At 43.4% G+C, this 23,686-nt stretch overlaps 1 protein-coding gene across 2 annotated transcripts in view; it reads left to right on the forward strand.

Annotated features, from left to right (window-relative positions):
• The window catches only part of KIAA1217 (KIAA1217 ortholog), a 187,240-nt gene extending 163,864 nt beyond the window's left edge, over positions 1–23,376 (forward strand). Inside the window, exons 10-18 of one of the 2 annotated variants that reach the window (XM_026065771.1) lie at positions 2,615–2,745; positions 2,995–3,142; positions 4,782–5,271; positions 5,985–6,165; positions 12,100–12,254; positions 12,875–13,021; positions 16,143–16,262; positions 21,942–22,064; positions 22,783–23,376. In XM_026065771.1, the coding sequence (XP_025921556.1) occupies positions 2,615–2,745; positions 2,995–3,142; positions 4,782–5,271; positions 5,985–6,165; positions 12,100–12,254; positions 12,875–13,021; positions 16,143–16,262; positions 21,942–22,064; positions 22,783–23,280 (1,993 nt within the window). In that variant the 3' untranslated portion in view covers positions 23,281–23,376. The remainder of the gene's footprint in view (positions 1–2,614; positions 2,746–2,994; positions 3,143–4,781; positions 5,272–5,984; positions 6,166–12,099; positions 12,255–12,874; positions 13,022–16,142; positions 16,263–21,941; positions 22,065–22,782) is intronic. The other variant, XM_026065772.1, reaches the window with a different exon arrangement.
• Positions 23,377–23,686: the final 310 nt, after the last annotated feature.

A 23,686-nucleotide genomic window follows, 5' to 3' on the forward strand; every position in this document is an offset into this window, starting at 1 on the left:
ACGGATCCTCTGATGTTTTTTGCCTAAAGAAAAATCTCAGCATAAGAGTTCACCTCAGCTCCTCTGTGGTAAACGTAAATGCAAAAAATTCATTTATTATGTATTATCCTTTTAAAACTGCACGAAGGTGAGTGTCCTGTTAATTGAGTTTGCTGATTCCAATCTTTAAAGCGATGTTGTTTCCCCAGTTACAGAAAAGAAACACTGGAGGCAGCTGGAGCTGTGTAAATCTTTGGGTCCTGAGGACTGAAGTTTATCTTCTCATGTGGTTAGCAACAGGAGGCAGTATAATATGGTATCTCCCGAGTAATTTCAGGATCAGCTGTCTAGTTTGATAGCATCGCTGTATGGAATCAAAGGTTTCATAGTTACCCTCTTCCACATCTGCTGAAAGAACAAAAGGGAAAGAAAGACAACATTGTCTGCTAGCTGGAAGTCTCTACTTTATCCCTGTATTTATGACAATGTCATAAAACTGCCAAAGCATTCTCATATTGTTCGTGTTTGTTCCTGTCTCTTCTTTCCACCCTTGAGCCCATTCAAGGTTCTTCCTTAACCTTTGTGTTCTCCAGGGGATGAGGATATCTGAGAAACTGCTTTTTCCAGTGGTGATCTACAAAAGGAGGGGTGCACCCTACAATCCACAAAGTGACACTGCCTTGTCCTGAGCGCTGATGTCTGGACATTGGGTGGAGAGGGTGCATCGCTCCTGACAGCAGGAGCCTTTGCATTGCAGTGAGGTGATGGAAAACTGAATTCCTTTCCCAGCTCCTTCCTAGGTTATATCTATCTATGCCCTCCTATATTGCAAAGACAGACACAGGGACAGCAGATACCTGCATTATTGCAGCCTCTTTGACTGGAAAAATATCCCAAGTAACGTTCCCTTGCTGCCATCGTGTGGTCCCTTGGATAGTTTCTTGCAAGTACTCTTGTGCTAGTGGGAATTGTGATTCTCAGAGACTTTCTGAAGGCAGTGTCTTTGGGAGGAGGGGTCCTAAAATAGGAGCATAATCACTTACCTTTGCTTCTGTTTGTGGTCAGTTCAGAAGCAACTTATGATTCTCAATTCAAAATTATTTTATAATTCTAAGTGCTTAGTCTTTGGATTGAAGTGAACTCTTCGCTGCATGCATTTGATGTTCAAGTTCTGATATGATTTCTGTTTGCATGCGTACCAGAAATACTTCTGTATTGTTATTTTTGTTCTGTGCAACTATGTTTTCACTTTAAATTGACCTAAATGCAGACTGGTGCTGCAACGGATTTTTTTTCATGTTTATCGCCTGTTGCTCACCACCTGTTCCTTTCTTTTCATCATGCTGCCTATCCACTGAGATGGATCTAGATAGTCACCTGGCTGAAAATAAATATTTTTTTTTGCTGGATTTTTTTCCCTTGTGCCTTGTGGCAGTGCTGACACAAGTGGAAGGTGATCTTCCCCTACCCCTTTTCTGCAATCAGTCCATACCTCAGTTCTCTTAGAGCAATTGTGAAACTGCTACCTGAGTGGATGCGAGAAACAAGGCCCAAAATTAGGTGAAAATAAGTAGTTGATTTGTCAGTTCAGTAACTGTTTTGCATTGTTTTCTAATGCGCAATTAAGCWGTTTATCAGAATATTCCTTTTAGTAAATTGTAAGTAAATATCTTAACAGAGGCAGATTTCTTTTCGAACAAATATTCAAGGGATGGTTATTTTGAGGTATTCGTAGCAGTGTTTGTTCTGTTTTTCTCTAGTTGGGCATAATGCACTTCAGGTATTTTTGGGAGATTTCTAAGCTCCTGTGTGGAAGGTTTAGCTAAAGCAATGTGATTTGATGCCTAAATGGAAGCATGTGGACCCTGGCCCCACCAAAGATCAAGCAGATGTGGCTGGAGGATTCTGAAAATTTATGTGAAGCAAGGGAAAACACTAGAAAAGGTACTACAAAAGGTGATGAGAAAGCACTAGATGGGGCCTGAGGAAGCATGGAGCAGCACAGTTTGGGAAAAACACCTGGAACGATTCATTCTTGAGTCCAAAAGCTGTCCAAGATCTGCACGCAATGTTGTCACTTACTGTTTCATTGGGGCTGTTCATGGAAACAGGACCCTGCATTCTGCCTTGCAGGATCAGCCAGATAAACAGGGTTGCATCAAGGGGTCATTAGTGCCAGTTTTTGATCTGTCACTCCGCTGTTGTGCATCCTTCGTATGTCACCAACAGTGAGGAAAATATAAGGTGCAAAGCAGTGCTAAACATGGCAGTGCAACATGGATGTCCCCTTCTTCTCGGCTTTGCATCCCCAACAGGCTGGCTGTTGGGTGTGCTTCACCGCCCCGCCTGCCTCTTGCAGCACAGCTGCCCTGAGGCCAATATGCTCTGCATATCTGCAGCACGTTTGAGAAATCAACACCTGGGGCAGCTGCATAGGTCCTCTATTGTGATCACAAGCATCTGGCATCCTCACGTCCCCTCAGCTTACTCTGCCCATTCTTTTCACCTTGTGGTATCAGTTTTAAAGATGCAACAAGTGAGATTTCCGCTTCTGTTTAGTCCATTTGTTTCCACATATTTGATTATAATGTGGAAGTCCTGCTTAAGTTTCATTTCCACCTCTCTGTTTTACCAGTGAGCTGGAGGGATTTGTTGAAGACCTGAAGAGGGACTCCACAGCCACCAACAAGACAGTTACGCTGAAAGACATTGAAGATGGAGCCTTTCTTTTGCGTCAAGTGGGAGAAGCTGTTGCCACCCTCAAAGGTAGGTACTTTTCCTTTGTCCTTGCAATTCTTCTCTTTTAACCACTGTGGCTGAGAACAGTTTTGCCTTTGACCCGAGGACATTAATTTTCACTTCCAAAAATATTTAAAATTAGGATTATGGGGCTTGTTGCTTGGCCCCTGGAGAGAGGCAGACACTCAGCTATTTAACATTCACCCCATTGTCAGTTTGTTTCTTCCTAGGGCTTTTATCATTTCCTCTTGAGCTTCACAGTTGTTGTCTTTGCAGGAGAGTTCCCGACACTGCAGAATAAAATGCGTGCGATCCTTCGCATTGAGGTAGAAGCTGTGAGGTTCCTCAAGGAAGAACCACACAAGCTAGACAGCTTGCTGAAGCGTGTGCGCAGCATGACAGACATCCTTACCATGCTCAGGAGGTGAATTTGTTTCTTCAAAACTAAGGAGTTTTCTCAAGCAGGCCTGGGTTTGGGGTCTCTCAGTCTCCCCAGAGTCAAGTGGTTTTGAGAAATGCAAATTTGTTTGCAGTATTATGTACATTCTTCCCAGAGCCTTCTGAAGGGAAATCAGATTAACCTTCCCTGTGCTCTGTGCAGTGATTCTGCTATGACAGCCTTGGTTATTTAGATGCTATGACTGAACCTAGCTCCCTCTGAAAACTTCCGAATTTGGGAGATACCTGGACGCAAAATCTGAGTGGCATCAGTCCCATATCTGAGCCAATTAACTGCAGACATTTACAACAATCTAAGTTAACAGAGATGTTATCTGACACTGAAACATGCATCCCCAAAAATATAAGAAATAACATAGGAAAGGATTCTGAGTGGATACAGATATCCCAGAATGTTTTGAAAGAAATAACAAATATTTTTCAAAATGCTTGTGAATTCACATGAATTCTTTATTCTGTTCTTTGCAGGTAATATACTTTCTCTAAAGCTGAAGTATTAGATAAAATTTATGTACCTTAAGTGCCACTGTTTAGCTATGTTTGTCAGAATATATAAGCAGCAAAAAAATGCTGATTTCTATGAGGCAATAGGCATTGGGTTTAATTCCTCCTGAAAACTCTGAATGAATCAGGCCAAACTGTCAAAGGTGGTGGTTGTTCTCAGTTTTACTTAAATTACAAGAAAATTAAAATCAGAAGTATACTGTTGCTGCCATTATTTTAAGGAATCCAGGGTTGTCATTCTTCCCCTATCTTCTGGAGCAATGTAAATGGTTTTGCCAGTATTGGCAAAGGGATAAAATGCTTTATGTAACAGATCTTCTGAGAGCTGCCCATCTACATACTTTCATATTAGTTGACTTTGCTTAAAAATGACTACAGTTATTTCCTGCCTCATCCCATTTGGGAATTAAAGTGAGCTATGCATGTCAAAGTTTTACCAAAAGTATTTTTTGAAGCTGCATTACATATTAAACCTCATAAAGTATGTTTGAGTAACGGAGAAACTGATGACATTTGATGGATAGATAGGTATTGAAGCTCAGCCATTTCACAACTAGTTGCCAGAAGTGGTTGAATTGCTTCTCCTCCTCAGCTTATTCTGCCCCAAACTCTTGACAGACAAGACCCTCGCGAAGCATCATTTGAATGCTTTGTTTCGGCAACTTTCTAAGCTGCTACCTCAGATTCTGTATGACTATCAGTTTCCATGCTGATAATCCAGGAATCCCTTGTTTATTTAGGTTCTGTGTGAAAAAAATAAATTGAATTGATTTCCGTTCTGCATCTAAAATCAATCCACCCTAACTTACTGGTTGGTCAAAAAGTGCCAGTACATCTCTGAAGCTTTGTAAACATTTTAAAAGACAAAAACATCTGAATTAGAGTGTTCTCTTTGAAAATCTGAATCCCTGACTCTGAGAGAAAGCTATAAAATCACACCACTGAGTGCATCAGGAAGAAAAACACCATTTTGACATTTCTGATGTAGGTGTTTTTCCCTTGCAAAAGCTTAAGGGGGACCCCTTGTTGTTAAGTATTGCTTGTGACCGACCTGTGTGCTAATGATGTGCCATGCTGTTGTATTCAATTTGGCTGGGCAGACATGTTACAGACGGACTCCTGAGGAGTGTGGATCCCTCCCAAGTTGTGCAATACTCTGCTATGGAAAAGACCACCACAGCTGAAGCTCTGAAAAGCCAGGAGGAGCTCAAGCGTGCCCAGGGACACACACAGCAAAACCTCACAGCAATTGCAGCAGAGTCCCAAGTGTCATCGGTCAAGTCGGAAGTTGTCCCCTTCTCAAGCATGATGGTCCATCATGTGCAGAGCTCTCCCGTTGTCATCCATCAGTCCCAACACTCATCAGCCCTGGTCAGCCACGGCCAGGGTTCTCCTTCCACAGCCAGCCATGGTGAAGGCCTGCCAGCGAGCAGCCACCCCACAGCCACCTCACTGGAGGCAGCAGCAGGAACCCAGACAACGCAAGCTACTCCGGCACCACACGTCTCTGTCAATGGTGCCACCATGCAAAGCCTTTTCATCGAGGAAATTCACGGTGCGAGTACCAGAAACCGAGCTGTATCAATTGAGGTATGGTGTGTTCTCCTCAACCAGTTGTCTTCTCTTTGGGTCCAAGCTCCCAGTCTCACTCTTGAGAATGAGGGTGGGATTTTCAAAAGCGTTTTTTATATGCTTAACCCCTAATTTCACAAAGCGCTTCTGAAAGTACCCTCAGGTTTTAGATGTGACAGTATAATACCATGTAACCAAAATGGGTCACTGTGTGTTTTTTAATAACCTGCATAAAAGAAATAATTTTTAGGGTTTTTTTTAAATAGCCTGGTTTTAAACAATAACATATTATTCTTTGGTAGGCCTTGCATAGGTGGATTTCAGTCATTCATTAATTCTCCATGTCCCTCATTTTGTAGAGGTAAAAATGAGAGAGTGAGAAGTTTCAGTGAATTCACACAGAGATATCCAGCAAACTGACAGCTGAACTCTCATGTCCTATTACAGACATGCACTTTAATCATCAGTGCAATATAGTAAGTCAGTGACCATGATTTAAATTTTGCCTTTGTGCCTTTAGTGAGCAGCAGGCACTGTCGGTTTCTTTTATGATTGTGCTGTATGGATCCCAGAATAAGTATACAATTACAGTGTTAATATATTTCCTTTAATTGCTGACTACAACTGAAAGATTCTTGCCATGTTGACCCATAATGTTTATACACGGATTTTTAAAAGTGATCACAACAGAAATCAGAAAGATAAACAGATGCTTTACTGTTTTTGTCTAGAAAGCAGAAAAGAAATGGGAAGAGAAAAGACAGAACCTTGATCACTATAATGGAAAGGAATTTGAGAAGCTCTTGGAAGAGGCCCAGGCTAGTATAATGAAGTCAATTCCTAACCTGGAGATGCCTCCCCAGCTGGTCACCCTGACAAAAGGAGATGCAGTGGAAAAGTTGGAAGTCTCAGGTAAGGTCTGCTGTAGTAAATGGTGCTAAGTAAGTAGTTGCCTATCTGCAAAAGAGAGGTTATTTTTTCTACTTAATAAAATGGTTTCAGTTTACAGGTTTCTGTGTTCTTGATCCTACCTGTGAGAATGTCTCTGAGAAAGAACACACAGATCCTGCTTACAAGACACAGGATTGTATTTCAAAAGCACTGAATTTGCAGGCAGTGCTGTGTATAACCAGCTGAACACAAATCCTGGGTGCTGGAACCAAGAGAGTGAGTTTGCTCTCTGGAGATAAACAGACCTCGAAAGGAGGAGAGCAAGAATATACCTTGCTTTTGGCAGAGATGGGAGTATCTATATGCTACACTGTATCTTAATCTAGTTTGCTATGTCCAGTTTTGCACTTAAGGGTTTAGCATTACAGAGAGCTCCGAAAAGAACCACAAAGAGTTTGAGCACAAGATGAATGATCTTACCATCAGAAACTTAAAAACTCTTTCTTTAGATGTACATATTATCAAAGGGAGATCAAGACATGCCTGAGGTTTCTGAGGGTAGGAAGCCTTTCAGCTTCACAAAACAAGTCCCAACAAGTTCCAGCAGTTGGAAGCTGAAGCTAGAAAAAGACAGATTAAAAATTAGATGTCAAATTTTAACATTCAGGGTAATTAATCACTGAAACAACTTTAATTATGAACATGTTAGATTTGCTGCCGATTCAAACCTTTAAGCAATGTTATGTTGCTTTCCAAAAGGCTGCTCAGACACAAGCTCTGGGCATGATGTAAGAGTTGCTTGGAGAAATCCTTGAACTCGCATTAAGTTAGAAGTGAGACTCTTTGATCTTTCTGGTCCTTGCTAACTTCATAATCTGTAAACTACAGATACAACCAATGGTTTGGATGAGACCCTCAGTGGTCCACAAAAGATCTGTGATTCTGTATAACCACAGTTTTCTTGGGGGAGTGGGTAGATACGTAGGAATGACTTTTGCAGTAAGGTTTCTGGCTGCCTGCCGTTTGCTATAGGTGTACTGAGTTTCAAGTTGAACATGGTCAGAATGTGACCCAGTAGCAAAAAAAGGCAAACATTATAATGGGATGATTGAACAGGAATATCTACAGCACACATGAAGTAATCGGTTCTGCTCAGCACTGGTGAACTCTTACATAGAAATCCCAAAACTCAGTGTTTTGTACTTTAAGGAAAACTGAACAGACTGGATGGAGTAAAGAGGATAGCAGTGATGATAACCAGAGCTCTAGAAAACGTGATCTCTGGAGAAGAAAGGAAGGAAGAAAGAAAAGGAAGGAAGGAAGGGTTTTGTTTGGCATGAGGAAGAGAAGGCTGAGGAAGGACAAGGCAAACAGTTTTTAAGTATGTAAATATCTGCTTAAAAAGGAAAGGCCAACCTGCTTTATGTGCCTGATGGATAAGGACAAGAAGAAATTTTAAATTGCAACTAGGAAGATTCAGGTTAGGTATTAGGGGAAACTTCCTAATAGTGAGAAAAGTGAAGCATTGAAGAAAGCTGCCTGAGGAGGAGGTAAGATCCCCATCATTGGAGAAAATGGGTTACACCAACACTGAACAAGAACAATATAGGTAGAGCTGAGTGCTTCATGGCAGCAGGATGATGGGGTTTCTTTCAAGCCCTATTTCTTCACAGGTTAACATTCAAATCCATGTCTGAACTTCAGAGTTAAAGGGGAAAGGAAGCTGTCTCATCCAAACCTTGGATTTACTACATTAGCTAGACATGAGACACTTGCAAAATTCTTACCCAGATGTTTAAGAATATAAAAACATGAGAAATGCCCTATTTGGTCAGAGCAATGGTTGACCCAGCTTAGTGGCCTGTCTCTGACAGAGGCAATGGGAGATACTGTTTCAGGGAGCACAGAAACCTGGCTGCTTTCTGCAGTCTGTTAGTACTCTCCCAGCACCCCCAACTGTTGGATATGCGATGTTAGAAGAACTACGCCAGCCTGATCCTTTTCATATCTATTATGGCCCTGTTGTCCATGAGTTTCTCTAGTCCCATTTTGAACCTGCTAATACCATTTGCTTGCCCTGCCTCTCATGGCAGCCAGCTCTAGAAGCTCGCTCCCCACCACGTGAAGGAGCACTTTTCTTCATTTGTTTTAAACTGATCTCCTGACAGTCCCATTGAGTGCCCCCTAGTTCTAATATTTGTGATTTGCTGAACGCCAGCTCTGCAGTCCCTTTATAAAATCATGAAGGCAGTGGATAAACCTTGATCATATCCTGGGGTCCTCAGCCTACCCCTCTCCAAATTGTGGAATTGCAGCTTTTCTAGTTTCCCCTTCAGGGTGCCTGTTCTATCCCCTGGTTCTCTTCAGTTGCCCTCTGTAGCTCTGCCACGTCCTTCTGGAGCTAAGGAGATGGCAGCTGCACACCCCACTCAGGGTGTGGGACACCAGCATTTTCTTTAACTGCAAAACGATGCCCTGTGGCTTGTTTACACAAACTTGTATAGCATCTGGGAGGGCTATTTTTATATCAGCATTTTGTTCTGGGCACATCTTTAGCACTGACAAGTTATTGCTGCTTGAATATTTATTGACATACAGGTTTAATATAAATTTTGTTGAACCTTGCAAAATAATTTTAGAATTCTGGCACTGTTCAGTGAGGTTGCTGGCTATTATCAAAATTAACTTGGATAATGTGTGGCATGAATAGAAAACGTCAGTGAAAATAAATACCATATGGGTGCAGTGAGCTGTGACAACATCTTAGTGCAGAACACAATAATAGAGAAGAAATTTTATAACTCACATAGTTAATCAATTTCCAGAAYACAATTTTACACAGTGTGCAGCCAGCAGATATAGGGAGAAATTTGTTGAGACTGAGACATTTGCCTTCTGTTCTGCATAATGAATCCTGTAATAGTCACATAAATAAGTTGAGGGAACAGCAGAGCTTTTCCTTAATACCTGATCAAATATCTCACGTCACCCAAATCTTCTGCAGCTCAAGAAGAAAATTTCAACACACTACAGTCTTTGTTGTAGACTAGAAAACTGAGCAACATATGGAAAGAGAGACCACCTACCCTAGTAGTATAATGCATAAGACGTTTTGTCCATAAGTTTGTGGAGGCCTTTGCTGGCTTTGCTACAGAACCCGGATACGTTACATTGCCAGAATACGTTGTCTTAGCCGGTCTCCATACAGAACCTGATTAAGAATCTCTCTTTTTTTTCTGAGAAACACAAAACAGAATTAAACTACACACTTTATACAATTTTGCAGATGATTCTATAAATACTTCTTTCATGTCCAGACTCTAACTCATCTTTGTTATCAGGATCATTCAATGAAAAATATGAGGAATGTCTTTAAAACGTGTACTGGAAATTGGGCTCCTTCATCTCTCTTTGTGCCTTTGCATGTGATAATGTCCTGATTTTTGCAAGTGCTGAGTTACCAGTAGCTTTCACTAAAGACAGTTTGCTTATTTGAATACAAAGGCTGCCTCAAGGCAGCTGTTACTATTTACAGTTTTTTTTAAAGACATGTTGGATCTTTTTGTGCAAGTATAAAGCTATATTGCTGAGGGAATAGATTCCAATTTGGCTGTACCTGGTGGAGATGCTTCAGTTCAGTGGAAGGGCTGGAGATTTTAGCATCCTGTGTGGAAGACTTCCATCTTATTTACACAAGTGCTGAGCCCTTTGGCACCAGAAAAGGTTTTGTAAGGTATTGTGTTTAATCATGACCAGGCTCAGACCCAGTGAATTATACTTGTCCATTTGGTCCTCACTCTTTAAACATGCTAGAAGAACTCAGCCAAGGAAGAAAATATTAGAGCAACGTCTTTTCCTCAGAGTTTTTCCTCCAAAGGTTCCTCCCCACCAATCCTTTTGGACTGGTGAAATAAAATTTTTTAATAGAGAAAATAGAAACCCAACTCTCAAAGGTTATACCTTGCCAAGTCTTGTGGCATTTACTCTGAGCAAGGCCCATTACAGCTTCTCCTCAAGGACCCCAGCTGGGGGATGAGAGTGGGATTTGCCTTCCATAGCCGGTGCACCTGCCACTCTCCCTGACTATATCTATTGCCTATATTTCTCCTTTTTTATTTTCCATTTTGAAGATGGAGATGGATGGGTCTTTCACAAATGAGAGTGATATGGTAGAAATCATTCTCTCTTTCTGCTGTCCATGTCACCTGTCCAGCCTTGTTGTTCTTGAGTGCAAGAAAAATTTTGGTGTTCTTGCAGTCAGACCTGCCACCAGTTTGATGATAATGGGCTGAACAGACCTTTAAAGGAGCAGGCATTTGCAGAAGCCCCACATCATAGCCTGCTAAACACCTTCTTAGAGAATGAGTTTGATTTTCTGGCAGCAGATTAGAGCAAATCTTACCTTGCCCTGGTAGAAGCACATCTGGTGTCACAAAAAACTTAGTGGTGTGTATTGACAAAAGAGGTGGTCTAATGTAAAGTGTATCTGGAAATCCATTCTTGTTGCAATCCTGCAAGTGCCAGATAACCAGGCTGGGATGTAATTCAGTGGAGCATTTCTTTAAGCTTAAGCAGCTTTGAAGAACATTTGAACTAACAAGGGAATAAAGATGAGGCTGGGTCAGACAAGGGCTGCCTCCAGCCCTGGTGCTGTTTCTGACAGTAGCTGTACAGTGCACAGAGGAGACTGTAACAGCCCCAGATGTGCACAGTTATGTAATAGCTTGCCCAGAGAGAATACTCCCTCTTAACCCTAAACAGCTGGGTAATCCCAAAAGAAGGAGTTTTTTTAATTTTGGGTTATATTTATTCCAGCTGTTTATGTAACACTGAATAGCTGCAGAAGGATTGTTCAATCACTCTTGAAAACAAACAGTGTAAAGGGAAGTGTGAAAATGGTGGCTGTTGCCATGTATGTTGCTTAGTCTATGACCAGAAACACATAGGGAGAAGTCAGTGTTTCAGCCCTGAGCAGAATAATGCTGCTTCTGGAAAAAAATACAGGCTGCTGATGATGGGGAAGAGGAGGTGGCAACCGCTTGGGCAAGCAGTTGTGGGCAGAGGGGGAATACCAGTCTGAGCAACTGGTCTTCTCTTGGAAAATGCCCTTCAGAAAGCAAGGGCTGACTCTGCTCTGCTACTGGATTTGGTATTTGAATCATCATGGGTTAGGAAACTGTATATAGAGCCATTATATTATAATTCAAAGGCAAAATTGTGAATTCCTGGAGCAGTTGGTAATAAGTAAAGCAAGAGTAAATGCTGGCTTTGAAGAGGAGCAAGTGCAATTGCCCCAGGTGCTCCCTGCCCTGCCCAGTGGTGAGACAGCTTGGTGAACTGGGGAGGTAGCACTGCCAGAGCAGCGTTTCCATTTTTCCTTTCAGCCCTTGTCTGGACATAGGTGGTTTTGCTGAACTACAAGGTTGCCCTTCAGATCTTCTCTTAGCCCCTTGCTGGCAGCACTTTCCAGGCAGGGTAGAAGCATGTGCTGGTTGCTTCAGAGTTGCTGAGCATGGCAAGAAGCCTCCAGGTTTGGTTCTCGCTAGGATTCGCGTCAGTGGCCCCATTTTCAAAGGAGGGTACAGGACCACTGTAACCAGGCACCCAGCTGAACCTGTCCCTTACTTTCAAGTAATGATTTCCAGAAGTGTGCTGAGCTCTCACGCTTCTACACACAAGGCTGAAATCCCAGGCACAGTGACGTGGGAAGCAGGAGTTTTATGGTAAATTTCTAGGTGAAGTGACCTGACTCACTGCGCAAACGCAGAGCTGCTGGCTTTTGTTTGAGGCGGTTCCACTTGAGTGCCAAATATGTTTCTGATGATAACATACTGAGCAGCAGGACCTTTTAAGACAATATTGTTTTTCTTTCCAACCTGAGGCAGGGGTGCAAACACTTCTTTCCCTCCTTTACCTTTACCGGTGCTCACTTTGTGTTGCCCTGTTCACTTGCAGAAGACATTCATGATGCAGAACAGGAGAGCGACAAGCTGACCAAGTCCCCACCACCTCCACCTCCGCGGCGCAGTTACCTGCCAGGGTCTGGACTAACCACAACGAGATCGGGAGATGTCATCTATGCAGTCAAGAAAGAGGCGGCTGCTGTCAAGGTTTGATGATTCAGACTCTAAGCAATCAGACTGCTGGTGAATTCCCAGACTTGGGCTTGTCTATAAAACCACAAAATAAGCTGAGAAGGAGCTATGTCCTGGAGAGCTATTGAAACCACTTACCAGGAAATGCTGCTCTCTGGGCAAAAGAGCCAGTCAGGTTTGATCAGTTGTGTTTACAGGAGTCTTAGGCTTGCCTCACTGATCTCCTAACAATGCAGAAGGCAAGTCACAAGCCACTTTCATTCAGTGCGGTAAGAAGATTAAACATAAAAAAAGCATACCTCATACAGATGGGGAAGATCAGCTCAGAGTGGAGAGAGTTTTCACAGAAATACTGTAAATGAGTTTCTTTGGGCTTCCTTTCCCCATTTGTTCTGTTCCCTGCAAGAAGGGGAGGGAAGTCCAGGCTAGGAAGATCTTTATTGTATGCATATGCCACCACATCAGCAATAGTAGTTTCTTTTGAACTGATGAAATAGCATTTTTCTAGATCAGAGCATTACAAGGAGAGGGACCTTGCAACAGGGGAATTGCAATGGTGTTGAATTTACTGTGTTTGCTTTACATCAGGAGGGCTTGGCTATATTGGCTCTCTGGCCTTTCTCATCCACTTCTAGGAATGCAGCGAAGACACTGGGCAAATAGCGCAGTCCAAAGCCCCTAAGGAGGATCAGGCCTTGTCTCGGAGCACAGGGCTTGCTGCAGCATCAGCTGCAAAAGATGAAGATGAAGAAGAAGGAGATAAAATAATGGCAGAACTACAGGTATGCCCTTCGAGTTGTGCATGGAGATACCTGAGCCCAGTATCACTTCTAGCTCAGAACGTGAAGGAAAGTAGGTCTGCCAGTCTCGCCTGCTCCCCCTTCATTACACTGAATGGTGCCACATTATGTAAAAACCATCCAATTTTTTCAGGAGGCCTGGAGCTAAGAGGGTGCTCAGGGATGCTGGGGATGCCATAGGCGAATCCTTCCAGGCACACACACAGATGGGACTGCAGTGAAATACGTATTCGGTGTGGTCACTGTTGGCCTTGTGTTTCTCTCTTAGTGCCAGGCCTGTGCGGTACTAGGAGCATGTCACTGCTGCTAATGGTGGGAGCAGAGAACAGGGAGGTTGCTCCCGGCCAGCTGCGCTCCCCTGCCCTGTGCCACGGCCCAGTTTTCATGTTTCCCGGAGTGCTTGAATGGTGAAACGTTTCCCATCATGTAACTAAAACATTGCTCTGTCAGTGGCATAGAAGTCGTGCTCTTGTGCCTGGCCTTCACTTGGCAGTGCAGGCGGCGATGCTGCAGTAAAAGCCAAATATTCCAGTTGGTGAAGAACCAAAGACGGACAAGTACAGTTGTGTTAGTCAACACAACATGATGGAAAATAGATCTGTCAAGGGAAACAACACTGATCAGGTAACAGGTTAGGCTGCTTAAAGGAAACTGTATACCCGTAAGCATTTCTGTAAGGCGTTTGATCAAATATCATACCACATTCTGGTTAAAATCTGCCACCACAGAGTATACAGAAATACCCACGAGAGGACTGAGGGCTGTCTGGCTCTGAAAGTGTTGTCACTGGTGCAGGTGTTTGCAGTCAGGTCCCAAAGGGATCAGCCACAGGTCTGTGCTGCTCTGTGTTTTTTATCAATGGCCTAGAAGTAAATTTAAAATCCTTACTGCTTAAATCAGCTTAAATCTTAAAGCTAGTAAATGATGAGAGCAGAGAGAGGATAGCAATCAGTTAATGGTCATAATACGTTTGAATTCACTGGAATGTAAAGTCCCTGTGAAGAGCAACAAATACAGGCCAGACCACAACGGCACGTCTGCGAAAGGAGCAGGAGTTGCAGTAACAAGCTAACTAGTGCTCCGAGGGCAGTGCGGGTGCCGCAAAGTTAGTGTCTCCTTTGGATGTAGATGCAAGAACTGGGAGTGATTTTTATTTCTGTGTACGGGATCGGTGTGATCAGCCCGGGTCTGCTGCCCCATGTCTGGGTGTCCGTGCATGCCCTGTTTACAAAGGCTGTTAACAGCGTGAAGGTCCAGAAGTGGCTTGACTACACTGCGAAGGTAATCATGGCATTACACTGTGCAGCTAGTCATAACTTCATGGGAAGTGCTAAATGCCTTTTTAATCTATCAGACAAAGGCATAATGAAAATCAACTGCTGAAGCTCAAGCAAGGCAAACTGTATTTAGAGACTGGTACAGATATTTCAGAGCAAAGGTGATAAATTACTGAGGGAAATAGTGGATTCTTCATCACTTAAAATCTGAAGGACTTTGAGGATGCCTTTATGGATGATATGCTTATCTCAGAAACACATTGCTGGCCTCACAAAGGGGTAGAAGCCTGGGGAAAGTATTGTATTGTAGGAGGACAGAGACTGCTTGTTCTCACAGTCCCCTGTGGTCTCATGTGCTCTGGCCTATAAACATACATACGAATAGGACATGGTGGAAAACCAGCAGAAAATCCACACCCTGATTTTTGCACTGGATTTTTTTTATTATTACTTCTCTAATTTTTAATAAACATGCAACAGATACGAGGAGCGCAAAATTTAAAGAAGGGCATGACTTTAATCTGTAGTTAGGGCTATTAATTTCATGAGAGTTGTCAGCAATTAAATAATTTTCCTAATACTCGGTACACCAATATCATCATCTTGTGTGTGGTGGTATGTCTGACTCCTGTAAGCATGGCTCCCTCACCCCTTGGCCAGCAGAGCCCCCTGCCTGTTTATCTTGCTGGTGACAGAGTGTGCCAGTATCGGCCAGCAGAAATCCCAGTGACGCGCACTGGGAGCAGTGTGCAGTCATGGCAATGCTGGCTCTGCTCCCCTGGACCTGGGAACCTAACAGAGAGAAACCCAAGAAAAGCGGAGGGAGGCAAGCATGATAAAAGGCTGCAAAGCCSCTGCCATGCCTTGAGGTTCAGTGGTCCGTAGCCCACATGCTGGGCTGTTTCTGGAGCAGGAGGAACCTGGAGGGGTCTGTCACCATCTGGAGCATGAGTGAGGGCTGCAGTAAAGACGTGTGTGTTCAAGTCAAAAGGTTTAATAACAGAATTTGTGTGGGGAGAAATGGAGTTATGCACTTCTTGCATGAAGTGCCATGAGACAGGATGAATTTGGGAGCTGAGTGCACAGCAAGGGTGGGGAGAGGTATTATACACCCTCTTCTCTCATTTATTGAATGCCTAAGACCTGCTGCTCCCACCTTCTCCTCACCTTCTTGCAGGCGATATATAGACCGTTTTGCAGACAAGAACAGTTAGGAAAGAGAAATATATTTCAGTTGTGCTTGTCCCATCCAGGGGAATAGCAAACCACTGCTAATACTCACCAGGAATGGAGCTGAGAAAGTATAAAGGAAACACAGTAAAAATGTTTGGGGGCAGTAAGTGGACTAAAGAGCTTTGAGATTTGTTTATTTTAAAATATGAAATCTTAAGTTTAGTCATTAACTGATGTGTGATCATGCCAAATTATGCGTAATGGGGATTTTGAGGGAATCAGTCGGCTACTGGTTCTGTCATGAGCCCAAAGTTTGCCAGAGCTGCTGTGGGCTCCCTAGTTAAGTTTGGATAATGTGCAGCACCTCTGTGTGCCTCAGTTTCCTCATCTATAAAAATGGAAATCAAGCTCATCGCCCTGAAGGGGACATTGAGATCAGAGTCGTGAGCTGGAGTGCAGTTGTGGCAAATTGGAGGTACCCCCTATTTCTCTTAGTTGATAGTTTAAAACCTCCATTATTTTGTGAGGTTGTAAATAATACAGTTGAGCTGTAAAAGTTAAAAACAAATGCTGTATTTATGGTTGGTCCTCTCCAGGGGTTTCTGTGTAAAAGCTACCTGGCCTCCTGATAACTTGCAGTATTTATTTCCTAGGCTTTCCAGAAGTGCTCTTTTATGGATGTAAACTCAAACAGTCATGCTGAACAGTCCAGAAATGATACACATGTTAAAGACATAAGGCCTGGGACTTTAATGCATCACAAGGAAAAGAAGGTAACAAGTGGTGCTTGCAAACGTGCCACCCGGTCTGGCATAACCTTCTTTCCTTGTTTCAAAACTAATCTTATATCTCCTGTCCTGTTCTCCCTATCCTACCGCTCTACCGCTGCCCAGTGGTTTTCTTTCTTTTATCCCAGTATGGGTCAGAAATGCACAGATGGAGTGTTATAGCAGTGTACATGATGTGTCTAATCATCTGGAATACTTATACAAGGATTGCATGAAATTTTAAGATTATGTGAAATCAAAGTTATAGAAGGATCCATCAGTCTCCTTCTCAGAGATGCTCTCACCTCTCAAACAATCCTCTCAGTGCTATTGTGGCAATGGAGGAATGGGGAAGCATCTCTCCTAAGCCTTGTTCTTTCCATGAGGCGAATTAGTGATTCCTCTCAGTCTTAAGTGCCACTTTGGAGAATTTTTGCTTCATTTTGCTTCATTTGTTTGTTCCAGGAATAGTTATTAGATATTCAGAAATCACATTCAGTTTACTGGAAGATAAAGTCAAGGTGGATGGTCCAAAATGGTCCTCTTTCTGCAAGCTGATTCACACTTCAGTCATGGGATTTATGCAAGGTGTCTCACATCAGGGACTGTAGCCAGGTCGGCGCAGAATTTCGCAACCATGTCTAGACTGGAGTTGCCCTTTGAGTTAATTTGTCTTACTGGCAGTGAGTGTGCAGGATGAACAATAGGCAAATATTTCTGCCTTTGCAGGCCTCTTTTTTTATGGAGGAGTCTAAGAAGAGTGAATTGAGCCATTGCAGGTTTTAGGGGGTGGTCATGCAAGCATGACAGCTTGTCTGTCAGCCAAACGCCAATTTGCAATGAAATGGGGGTTTGGTGGGGGAGAAAACACAGCTCTTCAGTACAGCATTTCAACTTTGTGGGTCATTTTTTTCTTTTCATGTTTGCACACCGGAAATGCAGCATGAGCAGTAGCTCCCCAGGCACTTTATAGGAGAAGTTGCACTTCAGCCCCATTTAACAGAAACTGAGGCAGAGAGAGAGGAAAAATGACCTTCCCTCGGTATCCAGGGCAGAGGAGAACCCAGCTGCTGTAACCATAGTGAGCTACATCTGCATAGGGCAATACAGTTGTTGTAAAATATACTGTGACACCTAAATGGTGATGCCTGATATATTATTAGTGGCAAAATCCTTCCACAAAGCTGCTTCGGTCAGGGCAGCGCATTGTACACAAGGGCTTGGAGCTGCCCAGACAGCAGGTCTGGTCCAAAGCTGAGAAGCACCGACTGGGTGAGGATGCAAGTTCATGTGGATTACTAAATGAAAAAAAAGAAATTGCTTTGTTGTGGGGTGGATGATGGTGTTTTGGAGCAAAAAACAGCGTGACCATGCCTGTATTCATCCTCGCTGCTACTAGGATCAGATTTCAAAGGTCATATTGTCACACCAAAACCTGGGTCACCCCTTGAGATACTACACATGCTATATCACAAATGTTTCTTTGAAAGGTGCTGCCTAGTAACTGTCACGAAGTGCTATTTATTAGAATAACACRGACTCCAGGAAACTGAGGTTGATGAGCTCTGTCATCTGACATGACAGTGTGGGTTATTGGCTTTAGATAATAAGGAGCCTTATGGTGATGATAAACTCATAGAGGAAATGAGTATTACTATTTTTTTAATAGAAAGGCAGCATTCCTAAAATGAAGTATATTGTACAATGAAACCTTAAGATGTTGCACTGATGCTTGGAACAGGAAGTATAACTTGCTAAAAATTATAGAGAGAGAGAAATGAGAATTGAGTCACAGAGTCAGGGTATGCAGGGCAACAAGTGCTATTAAATGGACTGGCCAAACTGTGGGAGTGCTGGCATGGAGTGGAAAGGGAAGGCATTTACTGCGTAGCCAGTCTGGGTCTGATGTGAGCAGGAGCCCCGGTGTTTTGTTCTGCCTGCGACTATCAGCATGAAGTGCAGCTTCTGTGGGCCTGCACACTGATGCCTCTCTGGCTGTGCTTGGTTTGCGTGATAGTTCCTAGATATTTAGAAATATGAGGCCTTCAAGGTATCCTTGGAGCAGCTGCATAGCCTCATTGCTGCTAATAAGGCTCATCTTCAGTAGAGATGATCTGTAAACCTGGTCTACTGCTTTCTTCCTCCTTTTCACAGTGTGTGAAATTCTTCTGTGTAAAATACTCACATAGTATATAAGAGAATATCACAAGAGATGTAGAAACTGTACATAAGTAATCCCTGTGTGCATTGGGAGTACATGAGCTAGCCAGGCTGTGGATTACTGTACCATCACTCATCCGTCTCGACTGTGAGAGACTGACTCTCCCACCTGACACTCGGCATGTGTTGTTGCTAATGTAAATATAATCTGTCCCACTGGTGTGTTTGGAGTCAGGGTCTGTTCTCAAGCAATGGGCGCAGTAGCACCTTTGTCTCACTCCCGTCAGCCAGCCACGCGCCAGGCTCAGTTCCTTCCTGGCAAACTACCCACTGACTGTAGCGCTCTCCCTTGCGTTGGTCATAGGCACCGTGTCTCTTCAGGCCATACCATCACCCTGAGGACTGGTGAGAGCAGTAGGTGTTTATCCCAAGCAGTTACTAGCACTTAACAAAACAAATGAAACAAACAAAAAAAAAGCTCTTCCTTTTCAGCCTGCTATTATGAAATAGCATCTCCAGGAGCCCTCATTTAAAAAGAAGGAAAAAAGCTCCCTTAAATTTACATTTCTGGGAATATACTACTTTTGAGCTAGGGGATGAACTCTCTGCATGCTGTTCAGAGTTGCTTCTATAAATGAATGTATCTCATTGTTTCATTCTGCACTTTCAAAAGTTCTGGGTGCCTCTGTTAATTTGGAGGCAGGAGTACTTTTAAGTTGCAGTAAGGATTTAGAAATGCTCAGACTGTGACTGTATTAACTGTGATAAATCATCACTGCTCAGGTGTAAGGAACATTAGAAATGGCAAAAAGTTTTAAGCTGAAAAGCAGCTTTTTCCAGTACAGAACTTACTTTTAAGGCTAGCCAGAGTCTATCATTCAGCGCTCCAGTGAACTAGGAAGCTGTAGCAACCTTCTGTCAGCCCTTACAAATGAGACTCCCTTTGATGTGTCCCTGGAGAATTTAATCATCAGATTGATTCTTTTCAACTCCAATCATATATAACTAAGGATTTTTTTTTTAACTGAAAAGTAAGCTGGTCAAGATAGCATTGTGTTGGAAATAAGGTAATTAGTGTGCTTTTGCATATTCTGGAGGCCTTGTTAAAACAGGAGTCCTAGGTTACAGCCCATGCTGGCCACATGCATAGCACAGAGCAGTAACGTCATACGCTGTTCTGCCAGAATTTGGAATTTTGCCCCGAAGAAGTACAGGAATCAGATGACAACTTCAGACATGCCTCTGCAGCTGTAAACAGAGTGGTGAGTTCACGAGGTCTGTGCTTCCCCTGAGAATATTATGATTAATTTGGGGGAAAAAAAAGTCCTGTAAAAGTTACAGCCCTGAATAACTAAGTAATCCGACTTTCCCCCTTAGGTGTATGGGGCTACAACAGGACCTCCCACAGATAGTGACCATCCTAAAGAGAAGAGGGAAGGGAAAACTGAAGAAGAATTGGGTTCTGATTCATCCAGCACAGCTGACAGTAAAATTGGCTTTTCAATGAATGACAGTCCTACATTTAGCAAGGGCTTGTTTGTAGACAGTAGAGACTATTCTAATAAAAATCTCCAGAATGCGAGCACGAACCTGTCTGGTGTCAGTTTGCCAGAGGATGACAGAAGAAGAGGGGCTCAAGATATTTTAGGATCCCATTTTTCAGCTGTTGAAACTGGAAAACAAAAACCAAACTACGGACTCCCACGAGATGCTCTCCAGGGCCCATCTACGGGTGAGCCCCCGCAGAGCACGGGCAAGCGTGTCCCCATCAGCAGTGTTGCCCCTCTCATGAGGCAAACGCAGGAGGCCTCAGCACCTCCTGGTTTCTCTCAGGAGCAAGAGTCACCTGCAGTCAACTACAACCAGGTCATGCTAAGACCTAAAGTGTCTAGAAGTAATAGTGTGACCTATGTGGAAGAGACAGACTCTCCAGCCAGCTCTCCAAGTGAAGACAACCCACCCACAGAAAATATTGCCTTTATGATTACCAAAACAGCTGTCCAGGTCCTCTCAAGTGGGGAAGTTCATGATATAGTCAACCGGAAAGGAGGAGATGTGCAAACAGTGAACATTGATGCAAGAAAGGACATGGCCTTGGAGAAAGGTCTCCCAGAAAACACAGACAGCGAAGAACCAGTAGTGTGTCTGGACAAAAAACCAGTCATCATCATTTTTGATGAACCAATGGATATTAGGTCAGCATATAAACGACTTTCTACTATATTTGAGGAATGTGATGAGGAGTTAGAGAAAATGATGACAGAGGAAAAGATAGAAGAAGAGGAGGAGGAGGAAGAATATGAAGCACATGAAATTCCTGGGATCCAGAAGGAAGAACCACCGGTAGTTAATGACAGAAAAGCAATTGCAGTTTATTCAGCAACTCATGGGCTCAATCAACAGTATATATTTAACCTTCAGTCATCTTCTGACTCTGCAGAAACCAGAACTCCTGAGGAGCAGGAGAACATAAAGACCAGTTTTAACAAATACAGTCAAATTTACAAGCTAAACACAGACGCAAACTTGGACTCTGCTGATCAATTTGGAAGCAGGCAGGATTCTAAGAAAAAATTTAAGTTTAAGTTCCCTAAAAAGCAGCTGGCTGCTCTGACTCAGGCAATTCGTACAGGCACCAAGACTGGGAAGAAGACCTTGCAGGTTGTGGTTTATGAAGAGGAGGAGGAAGATGGGACCCTTAAGCAGCACAAGGAAGCGAAGAGATTTGAAATCACAAGGTCTCAACTYGAGGACACTGACAAAAATCCTCCCAGCAAGCAAGAGTCCCCTCCCAAACCTGCAGTGTCTCTTTCTAGGACTGACGAAATTCGACAGAACACATACCGCACGCTAGACAGCCTTGAGCAGACTATAAAGCAGCTGGAGAACACCATCAGTGAAATGAGCCCAAAATCTATCCCCGAAAGCCCACACAGCCCTGAGGGAAGCACTGTCCCGTTCTCTGCCCAGATAGGCCCAGAGACCCCAGCTCGAGAGTTTGTAGTGCTGGATGAGAGCCATGCTGGCGTAGAGTCCCCTCCGCCAATCCCAGCCACTTCACGTAAGGTACCTTAGTCTCAGAAATCAAARCTCCAGCTGCTTTCTAAAAATCTGCAATAATCACCATAAACAAGAGGGTCTTGTGATTTGTTTGCTTCCTTTCAGGTGGTTTGTCTGGTCTCCCCACGAGGTGTCTAACAGCTAATAGAGCGTTGTTTTTACCTTTGCTGCTGATTGGTGATGGGCAAACGCAGGGGAGCTGGGTCAAATAATCTGCTGTGTGAAATGACAAGCGTCACTGACATGAAATCCAGTTTGATCAGTAGTTGAGCAGTTTTCTCCATTTGATTCTTGACATTAACACCTGTGGTGTGAACCTCCTGAACTTTTCCCTGCATGTAGTACTGTGGCTTTTTTTTTTTTTTTTTTTTTTTTGCGCATGATGTAGTCTCCTCTTCAAAAACACTGGTATTGATCAGGCATTTTCCTTGTCTCCCGTCCCTGCCCCTTCGACTCTTTCCGCAGGGCTCAAGCACTGCCTCGCAGACAAGCAGGATGCCAGTGCCAATGGCTTCAAAAAGTAGACAAGGAAGCATGGAGAAAGCAGGCAAGCAGCACAAGCTACAGGACCCACGCCAGTACAGACAGGTAGTTTTACCCTAAACCCAGTGTTTGGATGGACATTAGTGGTGTTTGTTATTTAAAAACGCCAGTAACTGACTGAGATTATACCAAATAACAGATGTGTATCTATCTTTCGAGTGAGGTCTAACTGGACATTCTGGATCCTGGGGGCATGAAAATATCTAATGATCTTTTCACCATACTTGTGCATGTATGTCTGCAATAAAACATCTGCTTCCCCCCCCCCCTTCACTTCGGTATTCAGCAGTACTTCTAAGATATCAACTACCTGTTTACTTTTCCTTTGGTAAATGTGGCAGTTCCTTAGGACAGCGGGGAATGCTTCTGTTCAGATAGCCTTTAACGGAAGCCGTGGATACTAACCTGGCGATGTAATAGATGGCATTAGGTGCACGTTAACTCTCCAGCCAGACATGTCTGTTCACACGTTAATAACCCAGAAGCATGGCCAATGTAGTGAGTGGTCTATAAACCATTGATCGTGAGCTGCCACGAAAGCTTTGTTGCGCGCACGCGCTCTTGCTCTCTCTCTCTCTCTCTCTCTCTGCATTCCTCTTTGTGCACTTTGGGTTTTCTACCAGGTCCAGTCTGTGGCTGCAAGACTTAGCTCAGGCCTTGAACTGTTAATTCTTATTCTCGGTAGGGCTATTTTCCCAGGTCCTGTTGATTTATCATGTTACTGGCTTTCTGACAAACTGTCTCCTGCCATCTTTATTTGCAGGCTAATGGAAGTGCTAAGAAAGCTGGTGGGGACTATAAGGCTACTTCCCCTACCCTACCTGCTTCTAAGATCCCAGCCTTTTCTCCCACTTCTGGGAAAAGCAGCTCTGCACCTGCTTCTAGCGGTGACAGCTCTAACCCTCTTACTCCACCTACTAAAACCTCCCTTCCTTCCTCTAACCTTCTCAGTCCTCAAACAGGTCGCATAACTTACTCCACCTCCCTGATCCCCTCTGTGGCTAACAACGGCTCCTCCAAGTTTCAGAGCTCCGCTTTCACAGGGAAAGGTCACCATCTCTCATTCTCACTGCAGACGCAAAATGGCCGGCCACCCCCCCCTTCCTCTTCTACCTCCCCCCCTTCCTCTACCTCTCCCACTGCACTGAGCCAAAGTATGAAGAGCATCAGGACAATCCATACACCTAGCTTCACCAGCTACAAGGCACACAACGGAAATGCCAGCAAGTCCACCCCATCCACGGCCAAGGAGCCATCCTAAAGGCTAAGCACAGCACGTGCCCAAGTTCACCAAGGCTTTTTTTCTGTTTGTTTCCAAACAACCTGCAGCCAATATTTTAACCAGGGAATGTAACCATTTTGCTGTATTGCTGGAGGCTTAATACTAATCATGTGCTAAATACTGGATTAATACAATAGATTAGAGTGAAGCTTTTTTGTAAAACGTTGTTGCTGTTGTAATGATAAAAGAGCATTTTCTTCCTATAGGCAGCACCTCTTACAAAAAAGTGTGAAGGTGTGTGAGTGAACTTGAGTGCGTGTGCACAGAGGTGTACTGAGCATGGGAAAATGTATGGTTAAAAATTTAGTAAGTTGTTTTGTATAAAGCTATTTTTCATTATGGGGACTAGAAGTGAACAGAGATATACTAAAGTGTGATTATACAC

Source organism: Apteryx rowi, unplaced genomic scaffold (assembly GCF_003343035.1).
Source record: "Apteryx rowi isolate R43461 unplaced genomic scaffold, aptRow1 scaffold_231, whole genome shotgun sequence".
NCBI lineage: Eukaryota > Metazoa > Chordata > Aves > Apterygiformes > Apterygidae > Apteryx > Apteryx rowi.